Source organism: Apium graveolens, chromosome 6, assembly GCF_009905375.1.
Source record: "Apium graveolens cultivar Ventura chromosome 6, ASM990537v1, whole genome shotgun sequence".
Lineage (NCBI taxonomy): Eukaryota > Viridiplantae > Streptophyta > Magnoliopsida > Apiales > Apiaceae > Apium > Apium graveolens.
Genome location: NC_133652.1, coordinates 214,551,305 through 214,570,665, shown reverse-complemented (window position 1 = coordinate 214,570,665; position 19,361 = coordinate 214,551,305). Strand labels below are relative to the sequence as shown.

General features: G+C 35.0%; 1 protein-coding gene across 4 annotated transcripts in view; it reads left to right on the top strand.

Annotated features, from left to right (window-relative positions):
- The first annotated feature begins 304 nt into the window (after nucleotides 1-304).
- Nucleotides 305-19,361, top strand: part of LOC141668956 (uncharacterized) — a 32,127-nt gene continuing 13,070 nt past the window's right edge. The window contains exons 1-3 of one of the 4 annotated variants that reach the window (XM_074476023.1): nucleotides 305-410; nucleotides 1,173-1,223; nucleotides 9,616-10,089. In XM_074476023.1, coding sequence (XP_074332124.1) covers nucleotides 401-410; nucleotides 1,173-1,223; nucleotides 9,616-10,079 — 525 coding nt within the window. In that variant the 5' untranslated portion in view covers nucleotides 305-400 and the 3' untranslated portion in view covers nucleotides 10,080-10,089. Of the gene's footprint in view, nucleotides 628-902; nucleotides 952-1,172; nucleotides 1,224-9,615; nucleotides 10,090-19,361 lie in introns of those variants that run through there. The other 3 variants (XR_012553275.1, XR_012553274.1, XR_012553273.1) reach the window with 3 other exon arrangements.

The following is a 19,361-nucleotide window of genomic DNA, read 5'->3' as shown; positions in this document are numbered from 1 at the left end:
CCTTTCAAATTTTTTTATATAAACTAATACATTAAACACTTAATTTATAGGCACTCAACATATAGATCACCCACATTTATAATTCAACACAATTTAAATCTCAATTATAAACACATAATTATATATAGATAAGGTTTAGAAGTACCGGTCGTAACAATCCCTGATAATATACTGCTCTAATGTACATGATAGTGGATAAAAATGATGTAGCTAAATAATGTGAAATAAAGATGGTTATATGGCATGTCATTGTGGATAAGTGTATAACTGATGATAGATAAACGTGGACATTGGTCAATACAGATATAGGGGTTTTATTATGTTTTCACCCTCTTGAACAAGTATAAATAAAGCAGCTCACTTCTGGTTTATCCATTGCAGCCATTTCTCCATATTATCTATGAAGGACGGTAATTGAGATAAATGATAATATTCATATTGATTTGGTATCGAGCCATAATTTGTAGGCTTGAAAAAGTGAAGTTGAAGGATAGACATAGTCAAGGGAAGATTATAGGGACAATAAATACAGCCTGCTCAGTCTTTTTTTTTAAACACGAACACGGTGATAAAGATGCTCCTTTTGATTCTTCTTCGTCCTCTTCTGACAACGACTCTGAGTCCGAGGTTGAGTTAGATTCATACAATGAACATATACAACATGATAGCAACATTGTTGCTGAAAAGAAACAGAGCAATGTTCCCTTTGCTTCTTCTTCTTCTTCTTCTTCTTCTTCTTCTTCTTCTTCTTCTTCTTCTTCTTCTTCTTCTTCTTCTTCTTCTTCTTCTTCTTCTTCTTCTTCTTCTTCTTCTTCTGGTTTGTTGTTTTTCTCCTCTTTTTTTGAATTCTTTGAAAATGTAACCGTGTATTTATTTCCAATTCTTGTAATTTATTACAATCTATTTTGCTTTTATAGCTTTAATTTTACTCTCCAGGTGTTTTCTCCATTAGTAAGTTTTTTTATTTTTCTTATGGTTTATGTATTTTTCAGAGTATTGAGTATATATGTTTTTCCGCTTATTCGGAATGATGTCACAGTACTCAATCCTATTTTAGTTCATCAATTTTATCTTTATTTGAGGTTTCTAAATTCTATTACTTACCTGATTGGTAGGTTGATAGTATGAGTTGTTGATTAATCTTACTGAGTTGTCTGGATTTTATTTTTCAGGATACGAGAGTGAGGACAGCTACTCACATGAAGTTGATCTGGATTCACCAGGTTGGTAGTTTGTTCTTTAATTCTTGAGTTATATACCTTTGCTAATTCTCTACCTTAGGTTCAATGAGTTTTGTTACTGTGAATATATTCTTAATAAGGATTTACTACTATATTCGATTTCCCACAACCTATCTCACTATACTCTTTAATCTCGTAAGAGTCACAAGTGATAACAAGTTTACAACTTGAAACTTCCCTTGTGTAGTTTTTCGTCGGATATACTTAAGTGTTTAATTCTTGGTTTATGTTAGCCTTTTGCTATGTAGTGTTATTGATGTGATATTTGCACCTCCACTAGATATTAATCTTGCTTTATTTAAAGTGCTTCATTCTATACTTTCTTTGATAACTAGATTTAATGGAGATAATCTTGTGTGAAAGTGTCCAAATTTTTAGATACTAGCTATTATCAAATTTGAATTCTTGGGATACTGAATTTAGTTAAACCTTTCTTATATATCATGCAGATATGAAATTATAGTAGTATTTCCATTCTAATAATAATGAAAACTAGTATTCTACATCCGATCAGTTCATTCATTTGACGTGCATATAATGCAGGTTATGAAAAAATAGTAGTGTTTCTTAATAAGCAATAAATATTAGATGACTGTATATATTCAATTAATAAGAAGCTAACAACATTGACTTTTATTGTTAAGAATATTTCTTGTTACTTCTGTTGTGCAAGACATGTATGTACAATAACAGGACTAAGTCAAATTGACAACCTTAAGTAAGTTGTATGATAATCTATGTTTGCATTGTATATTGTAACACTTAAGTCTGTAAAAATGTTCAAGGGCGGACTGGAGTCTTTTTCTGAAAACAATATCAAGCCTAAGAATTCTATCTGGAAGAAGATCAAGAATAGATAATTGACAAGTCATTTCTTCACTAGAGAAGTATGAGTTATCAATAAGCCAAGTTGGAGAACTCAGAGTTATCGATAAGCAAAATTGGCATTAGAGAACTTAGAGTTATCGCTAAGCCAAGTTGTCACTAGAGAACTCTGAGTTTTCAATAAGAAAAAGTGAAGACATGAAGATCAGAGATCTCGACAGACCAAATTCTCTTATAGAGAACTCAGAGATTTCGATAAGCTAAAACAACTCTAGAGTGATGAGAGATCTCGATTAGCCAATATACTTATCGAGATGTCAAGTTCTCTATATACCAAACTGGAGATCTCGGGGTAAAACTCAAAGTACAAAGTGCTGACCAGTTCAATATCCAAGATTATCAATCAACAAACAATCTAATCAGTTGGATTGACAAGTCTACAAAAGCAGCTTGAGGAGTACAAGATGAAAGGCCAAGATGAACTGGCAAAGTACAGTCACAGGCGTGCAAGATTAGCAAAGATACACTAAGCCATAATTAGAAAGATTTGATCATCCAAAAATAAGGATTAGTACATGTTAATGCATAATAAGCAGTGTTTACTATATTATAAAGTAAACACTGGATTCTTTGTTAGAAGTAACAATTTAGATCAAAAAAATCTTGTATTCTCTCAAGGAAGAAGCTAAGCTCTTTATCAACAAAGAGCCTAGAAATTTTATAGCAAAACATTTTTAATTTTATTATAAAATTAAGTGAGTTCTGAAAGATTTGTATTCATTGTTTTATCTTTCTAAATTCAGCACTAACACACTTAACTACAAGATTTTAATTTAGTTTGTTCATAACCATAAACACTTCAAGAAAAGCAAAAAAACACCAAAACACATTCACCCCCCTGTGTATGATTCATTATCTAACAAGCGGTATCAGAGCAAAATCTGAAAGTATACAGATTCAAGATCTTAGAAGAAGGAATATAAAGAAAATCAGTAGCATCAAAATCCCTACTTTTGATAAGACTAACTACACTCTATGGAAGAAGAAAATGTTGCTGTTTATCAGGATGGCCAATCCATTATATATTCAAATTCTCAAAAATGGGCCTTTCACTCCTATGGTAAGAGTTGAGGAATCTACAGATGGAGATATGGTCATTCCAGCTCATTATGCTCCTAAAGATCCTTCAGAGTACACTGAGCCTAAGAAAGAAAAAGTCTCCCTAGACAGTGGCTTGCAACTGATCTTGATAGAGTCACTTGACAATGTAATGTACAATAACATTGTCAACTGTGATACTGCTAAACAGATTAGGGAGAATATTGAAATACTTCATGAAGGAACAGAGGAAGTTAGGTCAAATCAAATAAGGATACTGATTTCACAGTATGAAGGTTTCATGGCTAAACCAAAGGAAAGTATTACTGATGTGTTTAAAAGGTTCAATAAGCTGATTAATGACTTGCAGCTGCATGATAAATATTACGAAGCTGAAAAAGTGAACTTGAATTTTTTCCTCACACTCCCTGATCATTTGGAACAAAAAATTTCAGCATTCAGAGAAGGGAGAGATTTGAGCAGAATAACTCTGGAAGTTCTATATGGAATCTTAAAAACATATGAATTAGAAATGATTCAAAGGAAATCATTAAGAGCTGGTCAAGGGCATGTTGTAGACGGTTCAAGTGCTCTAATTGTCAATGAAAGTTAGACTTCTAATGATGAGCCAAGATCCCAAACTCCAGTTGCCTCAACAAGTGAGCAAAGAAACAATGATTCACAGGAACAAGTCATACTAGAATTGGAAGAAGATGAGTTCTACACCATGGATGAACTTGATGAGCTAGATCAGTCATTGGCCTATCTGGAAAGAAAGTTCTCTTAAATTAGAGTAAAGAAGCCAAGATTCTTCAAGGGTAAAGGACAATCATTCAACAAAGACAGCAGCTGGAAAGGAAAAGAGAAGTACACATTTGATAGGAAAAAATGGTTACAAAACTGGATCTGTTGACAGATCAAAGATAAGGTGCTATAACTGTGATTAGCTAGGCCATTTTGCTATAGAATGTAGGAAACCCAAGAAAGCAAAGAAAGACAAAGCTTACCTTGAACTGGAAGCAAAGTATGAAGCTCTTCTGAAGAAACAGCAAAGCAAAGCCTATTATGCAGAGGGAAAGAGTTGGGATGATTCTGATAATGATGAAGATGGGGAAGTTGAAAATTATGCATTTATGGCCTTGGAGCAAGGAGAGTCATCCTCATCAAAAACACAGGCACCAAATCTTACCACCATTGATTTTAATGTGCGTCAATATACGAAAACTGCAGAAAAGATGAGCACAGAAATGTTTCACATTCATACAAGTTTGGTTGCTGCTAATGAAGAGGTTAGCAGACTGACAAAGATAAATGAGAAGCTTGAAAATGAGAAACAAGAAACTGAGTTGTTGCTGGTTGAGCTTGAAGCTGTGAAATAGGAAAATGCATATCTGAAGAACAAGTTCAAGTGTGTAAATGAGACTGAAGCTGTGTTAAGGGAAAAGTTAGAAAAGAATGAAGTCAAGTTGAAATCTTTCAGGAATGCATCTGAGTTGGTTGGACAATACCATGAGAAGAACAAGCCATGTGCAAATATTGCTATTGATCTTGATTATTATGCCTAGAACAATAAGAAGAAAGTTGTAGGTGAAAATGGGAAAGCAAATGAAAATGAAGATGTTCCAGCTATGCTGAAAAAGGTTGGCTCACCTATGTTCAAAGCATGTGAAGTAGATTTCAGTGAAGAGGAGTTGATCATAAAGCAAGAAATTGCTAATGAAGATAATGAGAAGAAAAATGCAGAAAAAGCTCAAACTTCAAAAGATGAAAAGAAGCTCATGGATAACCAAGATTCCAAGACACCTGTCAAGGAAACAAAAACTGAAGATACAAGAAAGAAGAAGAAGAATAGAAATGGGAAGATTGGGATAAATAAAAGCAACAATTTTGCTTATGTTGCAGATGCTCCAAGAAAGAAATGTAGAAAGTGTGACTCCGTGAATCACCTAACTAACCTTTGTAAAAAGGTTGTTAGCAAGCCAGCTGAAGGAGCCTGAAAGTATAATTAAGCCAAGGCAAATGATCCCTATTAATTTTGTGATAAGTTTGACTGCATTCCTTATAACTTAAAAATAATGAAAAGTTGTCACAAGCTGAGAGTAGATCTCGAAGAAGTCAGTATTGGATCTACAGCTGCAAGGGAAAATGCATAAACATCTATGAATGCTATTCTTTCTGAGACTTCTAACTCTACTTATGCTAAATCAGTTAATAAGAAGAAAGTACCCAACACTGCTTGGGTTTCTAAACACACTTAAACTCATTGTATGCATGGAAAAATGAAGGAGGTCATATGGATCATAGATAGTGGATTGTCCATGCATATGGCAGGTGATAAGGCCCTGTTATCACAATTTGAGGAGAAGGCTGTCCCTTTGGTGACCTTTGGAGACAACAGCAAAGGTTTCACAATGGGATATGGAAAGATTGTTTCTGAAAATATTGTCATTGATGATATAGCATTGGTAGCTGGTCCTGAAGTAAATCTTCTCAGCATCAGCCAGTTTACATACAAAGGTTTTAAAGTTCTATTTGACAAAGAAGAATGTATTTTCATCAGCAAGAAAACCAATGAAGTTGCTCTGAAAGGAGCAAGGAAAGGAAGCTTGTTTGTTACAGACTTGGACTCAACAAATGAGGATGGAATTTGTTGCTTCTACACCAAGGCATCCATAGAGCAAAACAAGTTATGGCATAGGAAATTCTCACATCTAAATTACAAGGCAATCAATACTCTGGTTAAGAAAGAGTTGGTGAGAGACATGCAAAAATTAGAGTTTGCTCAAATTGAAGTCCGTGAAGCCCGTCAGAAAGGAAAAATGAAAAGATCAAGTCACAAGTCAAAAACTGTGAATATCATAAGTGCACCATTGCAACTTATTCATATGGACTTGTTTGGGCCAGTGAATGTCTTATCAATTTCAAAAAACAAATATGCACTTGTGATGGTGGATGACTACTCAAGATACACATAGGTAGAATTTATGCACTCTAAAGATGAAACTCCATACATTATAATTGTGCACATAAATAGGATAGAGAAATAGGCTGAAGATCAAAACTGCGTGTAGAGATTGAGAAGTAATAATGGAACAGAATTCAGAAATACAATTTTGAGTGAATTCTGCAAAAATAAAGGCATTGTTCAAGAGTTCTCTGCTGCTATAACACCTCAACAAAATGGGGTAGTTGAGAGAAAGAATAGAACATTAGTAGAAGCTGCAAGGACAATGCTGCAAGATGCCAATCTGCCAACTAGTTTTTGGGAAGAAGCTGTAAATGCTACATGCTACACTCAAAACATATATCTCATTAACAAGAATCATGGCAAATCACCTTACTGAATCATATCTAAGAGAAAGCCTACTATAAAGCATCTTCATGTGTTTGGAAGCAAGTGTTACATCTTAAAAGACAACTCTGAATATGTGGGAAAATTTGACTCAAAGGTTTTTGAAGCAATTTTCCTGGGATATTCATTGGAGAGAACTACCTACAAGGTCTATGTAATTGATCAAAAGAAAATCATGGAAAGCACATATGTGACTTTTGATGATGACAGGTGTCCAGGCCTGGAATGCCTTAATGATGATGAAGCTGAAGCCCTTGCATTTGAAAATCTCAACATCAACAGTGATTCTGATGAAGAAGATGAAGGCAATGCACAACAGGTGATGAATGAAGAAACTACTGAACACGAAAACCATGAAAATAGAAGCTCATCTCATACACCTGAATTTGATAGCACAAATTCAGGGGGAGAAAGAGAAGAAGGATCTACTAGTCAGACTAATAATGAAGAAAATGATGAAGGCACCAGTCAACAAACTCACACCAGAAAATAGGATATGAGTCACAATCAAAATGCAATAATTGGTGATCCTAATGCTGGTGTAAGGACTAGAAGTGGAATTACTAATGAGTGCCTACATGCATGTTTTGTGTCACAAGTAGAGCCTAAGAAAACCAAAGAAGCTCTTTTGGATCCTGATTGGATATCTTCCATGCAAGAAGAGCTTAATCAGTTGAGAGAAACAAAGTTTGGGAATTAGTTCTTGCCCCTAAGAATAGAAGTGTAATTGGAACAAAATGGGTGTTCAAAAACAAGATGGATAAAAATGGTATAGTTACTAGAAACAAGGCAAGGTTGGTTGCGAAAGGCTACTCACAAGAAGAAGGAATTGATTATGATGAAACTTTTGCTCCATTTGCAAGACTTGAAGCAATAAGAATTTTTCTAGCATTTGCTGCACATTCAAATTTCAAAGTGTATCAAATGGATGTCAAGAGTGCCTTCCTAAACGGTGAATTAGAAGAAGAAGTTTATGTGCAACAGCCACCTGGCTTTGAAGATCCAGAATTTCCAGACACCTAGAGCTTGGTATGACACACTGGCATATTTTCTACTTAAGCATGCTTTCACTAGAGAAACAGTAGACAAGACAATCTTCTACAAGCTGCATGGTGGTGATATGATCCTAGTGCAGATCTATGTGGATGATATCATTTTTGGTTCTACTAATGAGAAGTTTTGTCAAAGATTCTCTAAGCTTATGCAGAGTGAATATGAAATGAGTATGATGGGGGAATTAAGTTACTTTCTTGGACTTCAAGTCAGTCAAAGAAGTAATGAAATCTTCATCAGCCGGACTAAGTATGTTAAAGACTTAATGAAAAAGTTTGGCATGGTTGATTGTTCACCTGCATCTACACCTATGTCTACAGAAACAAAGTTGGATGAAGATAAAAAGGGCAAGAGTGTAGATATTTCAAGCTATAGAGGAATGATTGGATCATTGCTTTACTAAACTGCAAGTAGAATAGAAATCATGTTTGCAACATGTCTGTGTGCAAGATTTTAGGCCAATCCAAAAGAATCACATTTGATGGTTGTGAAGAGGATTTTCAGATACTTGAAAGGGACTCCAAACTTGGGACTATGGTATCCTAAGGGAACTGGTTTTGAAGCTGTTGGATACACAGATACAGATTTTGTTGGATGCAGGGTTGACAGAAAGAGTACTAGTGGAAGCTGTCAGTTTCTTGGACAAAGACTTGTATCCTGATATAGCAAGAAACAACAATCTGTATCAACTTCCATAGCTGAAGCTGAGTACATAGCTGCTGGAAGTTGTTGTGCTCAAGTGCTTTGAATTAGAAATCAGCTAATGGATTATGGCCTAGTGTTACACAAAACTCCAATTATGTGTGACAATACTAGTGCTATATCTATTGTGGCTAATCCAGTTAATCATTCTAGGACAAAGCACATTGACGTAAGTTACCATTTTATTAGAGAACATTCTGCAAATGGTACCATTGAGCTCATTTTTGGTCCAACAGAAAAACAAGTAGCTGACATTTTTACTAAACCTTTGGATGATGCAATTCTCACTAGACTTGTAGGTGAAATTGGAATGCTAAATTCTTCATCCTAAGACAAGAACTCAACTAATGTATTGCAGCAGATTAATTTCTAAGTAAATCAAAATTAATTTGATTTAATTAGAAATTAAATGAAATATGAATTATAAATATTTCAAAAATCTCTGCATATTTATTTTTCAAAATTCAAAATTCATCTTGGAATTTTTCAATTTAAAGAAGACTGTCTAATTGTTGATTTACATTTTCAATATGTAAAATTAACACAAGGCAGAATCAAAGTGATCAAAAGTATATAGAGAACTGAGATCTCGATAAGTCTAATTGACTTATCGAGAAGTCGTTTTAAGACTTCTCGAGTGAGTTCTCGATAAGTCAATTTACTAACTTCTCGAGTGACTTCTCGATAAGCTTTATTATGACTTATGGATAAGTCATTGTAGAGTTCTCTATAAATGTTAACTCATAGAGTTCTCTACAATTATCATTTTGAACTTATAAATAACTCTGAACTGAAATAATTTTATTCAATAAATTATTTTGGTAATATACTTTTGGCAAAATTACTCTGATTTTATTTTGATTTATTTAAATAAAAAATTGGAAACAATTCCACCCATTTTTGGACAAACTGGGTATTTATTTGACATCTCGATAAGTTAATTTTTAATTCTCTAAAAGAGTAAATTAAAATGACTTCTCGATATGTAATTCACTTTCAAAATGACTTCTCGATAAGTATACTCCAAACGACTATTTTTGACTTCTCGATAAGTCATCTTCTTTTACTATAAATACCAAGGCATCTCGATACACATATACTTACGCCTTCGAGAACTCTAAGTGACCTAGTTTTTCAATTCCAGACCAATTTCTCTCTCGTTTCAAACTCTTTTCCACTAATTTTTCTTACTCATTCACTCTTACTCAACAACAATGGCACTCAACAATGTTAGATCTGTAATCCCAGAGAAAAGAACCAACTACATTGCTTTCACTGATGCTAACCAAGCCCCTGATAGTTTCAAGGGGTTTGTAAAATTCATGTATGAATCATATCTTGCAGGTGCATTAACTACTAACCCAGTCCTGTACTTGGATATTCTGCATGAGTTTTGGACAACAGCTATGGTGAGAACTGTAATGAATGACAACTCTGTATCTTTGGTGGTAACTTGCACAATTGGAGGCCAACAGATAGAGTTCAATATGCAAGATGTGAATACAGCTTTGGGTCTTCCAACTGCAAATCTAGTGGAGGTGCCAACTAAGGATGAACTAACTAATTTTATGGACTTTATCAACTATGGTGGAAGAATCAACTTGGCAAGCTTGAACAGAACAAACCTAAGGAATGAGTGGTCCTTTGTGTTTGATTCTATAGTGAGGGCCTTCACATACATGAAGACAGGGTATGACAATATTTCAAGTATGGTGCAGAAGCTGGTGTTCTCAATAGCCCACAACAGACACTTGATTGTTGGTCTATTGATCCTGGAAGAACTTACAACCAGGCTGACCATGCCCTAATCTACTAGTGGTAAGGAATTTTTTTTCTAGATTTATTATGTCCATTTAAAACATAAAGTATCAGACATACATTCGTTGAATGGTATAGACAACACTAAAATAGGCAACTGTAAATAAGTGTCCAAAATTATATTTGGTTCACTTACTACAAAGAATAAGGTAAATATGAGTCTGAAATCACTCTATTCATGATGGAGAGGTTTAGGACTTAGCCTTACCCTATGCCTGATATGAGATCAAATGCTCAATCTGGTACAGTTATGGTCCCTGAATGTAACACCCCCAAATCCGGGGTCGGGGATTCGGTTTGTCACGAGTTCCATTTCCCTAATCAATACTTAATCTTAACAGTCAACCAACTACTGAGTACTGTGACCCCACAATATACACACACACACACCACAAGTTATAGTCTCAGAGATGAATACCAAAAATAACACAAGTCATTTTATTCCACAATTATAAACCGTTACACCTTAAAAGGGTTTCTGAATAAATTTACATTTCTTTGCCATTATTACAATTCATATAGATACATAAGTCTGGTACATCAGAAGTTGAAAGCCTAGCCTATTGGTAATTTCGACCTCAGCTACAGCAGCATCAACGCTTCCAGAAAACTGCGGAACGTTTCCTAACCGCTTGCGAATTGGAAACTTGGTCATGTTCATCTTTTCTATCTGTTGTTGTCTGATGAAAGAAGAAAGCAAGGGTGATCAACAAGCCCACCAAAATAATATGTATAATAATTAACAATATATGAGCATCCTCATAGTACTCATGAAATTCTTGGTCAAGAAGAAATGAACCAAGCTGATATCTTAACGCGACCAAGTCGCAAAATATTCAGTATATATATACATATATACTTTTCACAATCTTTGAAATCCTCTGACATGTATAATATACACAGAGTTCCAGTTTATAACTGTATAAAAAATATCGTTGTAAGGTGATCTCATATATCTAACCTTGTCTCAACGTTTTTCTGAAAATCCTTAACATGCACAAGATAATCATTTACTAGATATAAGTTTAGAAGATGAAGTTACAAGATACTCCAATATACTTATATATTTTCCGAATACTACTTGAACTACCAACGTTCAAGGTATAATCTGTTTCAAAAGTTCATCACATAGATGAGACTATAAGATAAGATTTGAATAGATTCAATCCTTGAAATATCATTATAAATAATAAAGTTACGAGATACTTCATTAAGTCCCGATATATATATACACCTATATATCTACATTTCATACACTCCTTGAAAACCTCTGTTATGAAAATTATAAACAGAGTTGTAATATCCAATGAATTTGGAAAGGAGAAAACCTTGGCATAAACCTGATATCTTGTTGATCAGGCAAAGATACCAATAAGTAACCTTTTCTACTGTAGATGGATGAATTCCTCGCCGGTCATCACCCTGGCCGCATTAGGACCTCGTGCTAGACCGTTACCCGGCCACTCACGCGTGGATGGACTGTCACCCAGCCTCTAACACCTTCATAGACCGTACCCCGGCCTGTCGCTTATGCCGACTCAATTAGATGGACTTACTTCCCGAACATTGGGCAAGTAATCAAATTGTTTTCTCAAAACAGCAACCACGTTGCGAATATAAAATACGCCACAGAGCCGGATCCTTTAAGTTTTGAGCGAGTATTTAAATCCCCTTCGAAACGAAGATCTTAAATCTGAAAACGAGTTTTGGGATCCGCTCTAACTTTTAAAATCATTTTGAAGACTCGAAAACATTTTTAAGAATGTTTGGAGTAATGTTGATTTAATAAAATAAATCAGTCCCGATATATTAGAAAATATCTGAATATTATTATTTAAATAATATTCCCATAAAGGATAATCTTTATAAAAATAATTGAAGTAGAAGTTTTAAAACTCATACTTGAAATGCATAATAATTAACCAAAGATATACTTATACGAAAGTACTATCTTTATTTGAAAAATCGAAAATAAGTTTGATTATCGAAACATTATTCTTTAATAAAATAAAGAATATTATTTAGTAAATAATCGGAGTCATAAGTCCTCGAATGAAGATTCAAAATAATATTCATTAAATAAATATTCATTAAATAGAATAAACAGAGTCATAAGTCCTCGAATGAATATTCAAAGTAATATTCATTAAATAGAATAAACAGAGTCATAATTCCTCGAATGAATATTCAAAGTAATATTCATTAAATAGAATAAACAGAGTCATAAGTCCTCGAATGAATATTCCAAGTAATATTCATTAATAAAAATAAAGTTATCGAATAAACCTTATTCGATTAATAGTTTTGAAAACTATATCTCTCTCTATATATATAAATATATATATATATATATATATATATATATATATATATATAATATACTCGGGAACATCGACTCCCGGTTTAGAAAATGTTCACCTTTGGGTCCCCTATACTAAGGGTATACGCAACTACTGCTTATCTCTAGCATAGGTATTATGCAACTTATAAGCAATTGAATCAACAATTAGATATCAAGATTACGAAATAGACATGCATATATACCATATCACATTCTCCAATATATCGCAAGATTTGCTAATAACAATCATGCACTTATCACAAGATAATGCATATACATATATTTACATCACAACAACAGTATAACGGGTAGAAAACTTGCCTGAGCGACTGGGGGTGATAAAAGGCCTGGGACGAGTCTGGTAACCTATAAACATCATATAAGTTGGAATTAAACCAAAGTCGCTTATGAATCTATACTTTAACCAATTAGACCTTAACATTTGCTTTCGCGTTTAACGATTCACTTAGGTCGCTCGAGTACCCTTGGCTCCACCATTTTTAATAAATTAACCATTAAGAGTTTTAAGGCGATTCTTTCGCGAGTACCCTATCAACTGTCTAACCCACTTTACATAATTGTTTCATAACCCAATTATTCATTTAAGGTCCTTAACCAAGGTTTCAAAGTAAGACGAGGGGTAATGGTTTGGTCGCGAAGCGCCGTTACTTAAAACGGTCGTTTCTCCTAAACCGTACATCGGATTCAAGCGAACCACATATCAAAACGAAGCTCGTAACATGAACTATCTAAAAATGGCAATGGTCAGAATCTAGCAGTGAGTGCACGGGTCCTTAAGTTAAGAACAAAAACAGTCTAAGGAAAATTGGGCATTACGATGGCTATAACTTAGCAATTCCCAAATTTTTATCCAATCAATTCAATATTAAACCACCACCAATCAACACCATTCCACCATCATTCAACCACAAATCAACCATACAACCAAACTTCATCCAAATCCTATTAAATCAGTCCATTACTTCATGTTTTATCCATCTTATTCAATCTCAAACAAGAGCTACTAACTATACTTAAGGTTCATCAACCAACAATCAAGATTTATAACCCAAAATCATTATAATTCCAACCAAACTCTAAACATACAAGAATCATGCTCTCATAAACTATAACAAACAAAACCAAACCTAATACTCAAAGTAAAGTTAGGGTTTGGAGGGGTTATACCTTCCTCGGAAAGTGAAGAATCACTTAGGAAGCCTTAAATAACCACTAACTATCTCTACTAAGCTTGGATCTTGAAGAAAACATAAGAAAACACGAAGTTAGTTTCTTGAAAACACTATTCACCAAGAACTTTGATGAATTGATTAGCTATGTTAAACATGGAATCTCGAGCTTAAACTTATGGCTCATCTAAGTTATGAATTATGGAAGCTAAAGAAACAAACCTCTTGATTTTTGAAGGTGTGTAGCTTGAGTTTTGAAAATTCTCCTTTGCTTTTCATGGAAAATCCGAGAGGAAGAATGAGGGGGCAGAAGAAATGCTTCTTGTTTGGTTGCTTTCCCTTTTTATTTTGTTAATTACCTTTTACCATGGTAAAAAATGAATGGCTTAAAATCAACCAACAATTCCTTCCCTTTTGGTCATGCTTAGGTCATCATTCTTATGTCATCTTCCCATGCTTGTCCTCTTCTTATTGGTTTGATGATATCATCCTCACTAACCTCTTTGATTAGCTCCTAATTACTTGGCTAGTGACCGCTGATCTATTATACGGTTCGCTTAACTTTCGTTTTCATTTATCGTTTGAGGGATCATACCCGGGATCTTATTACTTGGGTTCCCTTAACTTCCCTCAATACATTATATTCCTTTTATGATCCTTTCTTATAATCCTTGAATTTAAATCCTTTTTATCCTGTTCCCTTATACTCAATTCTTTCGGTATCTGGTGGATTTTCGAGAAAAATCAAAGTGTTCGGATTTGGATTCTGATGATCTTTACATACACTTATATACCACATAGAGTACTAATAATATCTTAGAAGATCAATAAAAGAACCCCTACATAGTGTGGTATGAAAAGTTTTCTTATTCAGCATAATCAGCAAAATCACTATTCACAAGGGTTTCATAAATTCCAAAAATTGGGGTTATTACAGTCTCCCCTCCTTAAAAGGATTCCGTCCCGGAATCAGATAGAAAATGAATAGGGATACTCTCTTAACATTGCACTTTCTAACTCTCAAGTCAATTTTCTTACATTGTGGTTCTACCACCAAACTCTACCTAGTTTGATAACCCTTCTCCTAAGCACTTGTTCCTTTTCGATCTATAACCCTTTATGGTTGCTCCATATAGGTTACGTCTGGTTGCATGTCTATGCGCTCATATGTCCCTATTTGTCTGGCATCCGGATTACACTTCCTTAACATTGATACATGGAACACGTTATGAACTTGCTAAGGTTCGGGGTAAGGCTAGCTCATATGTTAACTTCCCAATACGACTTAATATATCCAAGGGTCCAACAATTCGTGGGCTTAGCTTTCCTTTCTTTCCGAACCTCATCCATCCTTTCCAAGGGATACCTTTAACATTACTAGGTCCCCTATTTCCTATTCCTTGTCCTTTCGTGTCAAATCAACATACTTTTTATGTCCACCTTGGGCTACTACCAGCCGTCCTCTGATTAGATCTATTATATCCTTGGTCCTTTTGACCACTACTGGTCTGAGCATCTTGCGCTCTGTAACATCATCCTATCATAAGGGAGATCGATATTGTCTTCCCTCAAAGATCTCATAAGGCGATATCTCAATACTGACATATGATCTATTGTCATAAGAAAACTCAATCTGTGTTAAGTGACCATTTCAAATTCTTTCAAGTCTATTGCACAGACTCTCATCATAGCTTCTAACATTATAGCTTTTGCTTCTCAATACCCATTCTTTTCCAGTTCGTAGTCATTACTATCTTCCGTACATAATACTATACCGGTTATACTTTTGCTCGTTAGCATTCTATAACCTTTTAATAATTGCGTCAACCTTAGTATCACGAACGCGTTAGATTCGGAATACCACCACACTGATACTACTCCTTTCTAGTTGCTTCTATCTTTGAAAGCTTGATCCATTGTATAGAAGTAAAAGAATTTATTGAGAGATCACTATAATCATGAACACTTGTTATATCGCATAGTTAGTACAGAAGGTGGCCAGCCTTTAGTACTTGACAAGCAATTAAACAACATATGGTATCCTACTAGGCTTCTATCACACAGATAGATAGTCATTCGGCAATACCTCCCCTTCTGAAAGGGTTGTTCTTCTCAGCATACATGAAATGAAAAGAAGAGAAAATAGCGAACTAAAGAGAATTGTATATACGTAAAAAACTTTATTGCCATAAATATCTGGCTTGGAATCTACCTCTGAACTATAGAGGTTTGTCATAGGAGAACAAAATATATACGTATATATATCAACATCAAGTATTATAGCATCTTATTTCACATGCCTAAATATTTTTACTATTCCTTCCATCATTCTATGGACCCATGCTCTTCATCGAGCTTATACACAATCACCTTTGAAACTCCCTCGACATCGAAAATCAAATCTGGGATCTCATTCTAGACATCATCGTTACTAGAATTCTATGCTTGCACTGCAACCTTCCTCGTATAGTAATACGACTCTCTATTAATAAGAAGGAATAAGTATTCAATAGGTAGATAATCGACTTAGTCTATCAATGATAACTTATACATCACCACAACCCGATTAGTGGTACTTAATCTCAACATCCATTCCAATACAACTCTCACGGTTATAATTAATCGGCTCATTACCCGCAGAATCATTCCTGCACTACTAGGGTCCACCGTTGGCCTACTATAGTCATTCATTTTCTATGAAGTCTTAATAGCTAACCATACGGAGTCCATACATCTCGTATCGAATTCTTCTAAGGAGGTAACATGATCACCGTTCATGATTCATGAAGAACACTCCTGAACTTGACGTACATATGACATGAAGCAGATAAAATTGCAGAAGAGTTTCAATGAAGGCAACGATAGCAGGTTAATACCATTCTTAGTCATATGTCTTTATTGGGAGACATGCATCTCAAAGGTTCATTTAGTCATCCCGTAACTGGTCCTGGCTTATCTCAAGATAGAACCTTCTAAGAGGGATAGCCCGCTCATTGCGATTATACGAAAACCTTTACCAAACTACTATTACGGTTGGGTATTGCACGGTCATCAGAAGGAATGTCAATCTTCCAAACCATAATACAACCTTCACGGCTTTAACCATTATTATTGTATTCCTCTGGTACGAGCGCCGATAATTGTCCTCTTACACTTAAAGTGTTGGCCACCTCTTTGGCCTTTCCTGATAGTAAAATTTCCTTACAATCAATGTCTTTTAAATGACCTTCAACTAAATTTTCTACCTCATTTCCAATCACTGCTTGTGTGAAAATGATCTTCATTATGCCTTGGTAAAAAAAAATATCATCACTTTTCCATAAGTTATTGCTTCGGTCTTTTAGAGGTTAACATTGTCACGATTGACTCTTGATCATACTTAGGACGTCTCTTATTTTGGGTCCTTCTTGATTTCACCAATCTCGACCCTTATTGGGTCAATCTATACTTTCTTATGGTTCAACATGTGCCCCACCTGGCATTATTATAATTACGTCACATTTCCTTTATCAAAATTTCTATTCTTGAGAACTTTGAATATTACCTTTCTCCTTGTAAAACCTCTAAGGTTATCCTTAAATTGTTCCTCCTGTATTCCCTAGATACAGGGCATATCAAAATACCATTTACTAATACTAGAACTATTGTCTATATGCTTTTGAAAAATTTCTCCACTGATCCTTAAAGATTGTTGTTACCTTAATCCTTTCCAATTCATACTGTCAAAACTCATACTATCCCTATTAAGGGTGAAATGCCAACATTTATGCATTCCCCTAGGATTCATTTTAAGTTACTGAGGTTCTATCCTTAATTCCACCTTTAAAAGGTACATGCATCCTTCCATGGATAAATCAATTCATATATCCCTGATAAGGGTGTCTTATTCAATCATTTCCACCTCGATAGTCTATACCAAATTTCACAATAACATCTGTATTCAAAATGAGGTCAATCAATATGGCCTCCAAAAGATAACAACAGTTATCCGCTTCTCTTGCCTAATTTGGTAACGATAACAAGGATGTTCTGGAAGATATTGGTCGTGTTCAACGTGAACTTCTTCTTAATAATTCCTTATTTACTTTTGTTATTTATCTCAACAGTCATCTCAATGTTGGGATATCTTTCATACCTGGCATCTCCCTTTCTGGGTATCAAGCCACCGGTCTTACACTTCACATTCTTGAAGGTCACTTCCTTCATCCAATTTCCTAATTTCTTACTTTCTTGTCTCCTCAGTCTATCCCGTCTCATTGTTTATCCTTCGAACTATCTCAAGGTTTCCTCGAATTCTTCCAACTTAAAAGGGGTACAATATGTACATCTCTTATGCCTTCAACCATCAACTTTAACTCATAGTGAATCATCCTCATCCTGACGATCACATACTTTTCTATTTCTATTACTATGATTCTTTAGGGTTTCCTCATACCCAACTCCCTTATCATTCCTCAACTCTATTGCCTTTATATTCCTTTCCACTTCAGTTTCTTTTAATTTTCCTTCCTCTTACAATCATTTCATGAACCCACTAATTATTTACTTCAAACATCACGTCGTTCTGGGATTCTTGTCCTCAGAACGAATCTTTACAACTTTTACAACTTAGATTCATAATTCATCATACTCGTCCGCCTTGGTTCTGGCTCTAAAGCTTTTACACTATCTCTCTATCTTCTTTAGCCTTCCTCTAGCGGGTGGCCTCTCTCTTAGGAAGGTAAGTGACAAGACAGTCTTTTGTGCTTCATCAATCATTTAGAATCTCAAATGATTCCCATATTTCCTTTAGCCAGGCTCTCGCCTCTACTGGGTTCGCTTGTTCCTTGGAATTCTGAGAGCTTAGCGACTTAAAGGTCCTGAAAGAATTTCCCACCACACTGTCTTCTCAGGGTGGTGGTTGGAGATAATAGTCTAAGTTCTTTTTAGACAGGTCCATGAATTGCCGTATAGGAGTACCGTCTCGGGTCTCTTTTCCTTACTCGACTTTCTATTTCCTTAGTATGAAATGTTTCATCCTTCTCCCATACTTGGAGTTATTTTATACGTTAAAATCCTTGTTTTCCACTTCATTATGTTATGGGTTCCTTATATCTTAATCGCGACCTCCCTGATTATCACATTCAAGGTTTGCCCCTAATCTTATTCCTCGTGGGGCATAATGCTTGGAAAATTTTTGAGAATCTCTGGATATTTATCTTACTTACTTTTCTTGAGTCTTTCCCTCGTTCTGTCCTTGCATGATTGCAAATTATGACACTCTCTTAAGTGTTAATAGTGCAATTAACAATATGAACTTATCACAAACAAACTGATTTGAACTGAAATTAACGAATATATACATAACCATTTATTCGAGGGTATAACAACTGAACACATTAAAGAGAATTTCATCATTTGATCTGATCGCTTCTATCCCAAAAGTATTACCATAGATAATCATCTAGTCATTAAAACTAATCATTCATAACTTAGGTTAATCCTCCAAAAGCGGTGCTACATGAAACCCTTGTCTGATTGCTCTGCCTCTATAAACTACCATGGATCAAGAAATGCGGGCATGCACGACATCCCTAACCTGCTCCATTACAGAGGTGATGAGGTCTAAAATAGTCGCAAGTAGAGCTGGATCAACCTGACCCTCAAGATGGCCTCTAGCTGTAATTCGGGTGGTAGCCTCAATCCTTTCCATACTATAAGCTAATCCTGCCGGAAGTACCCCGCCCTCAATCCTCGGTGTA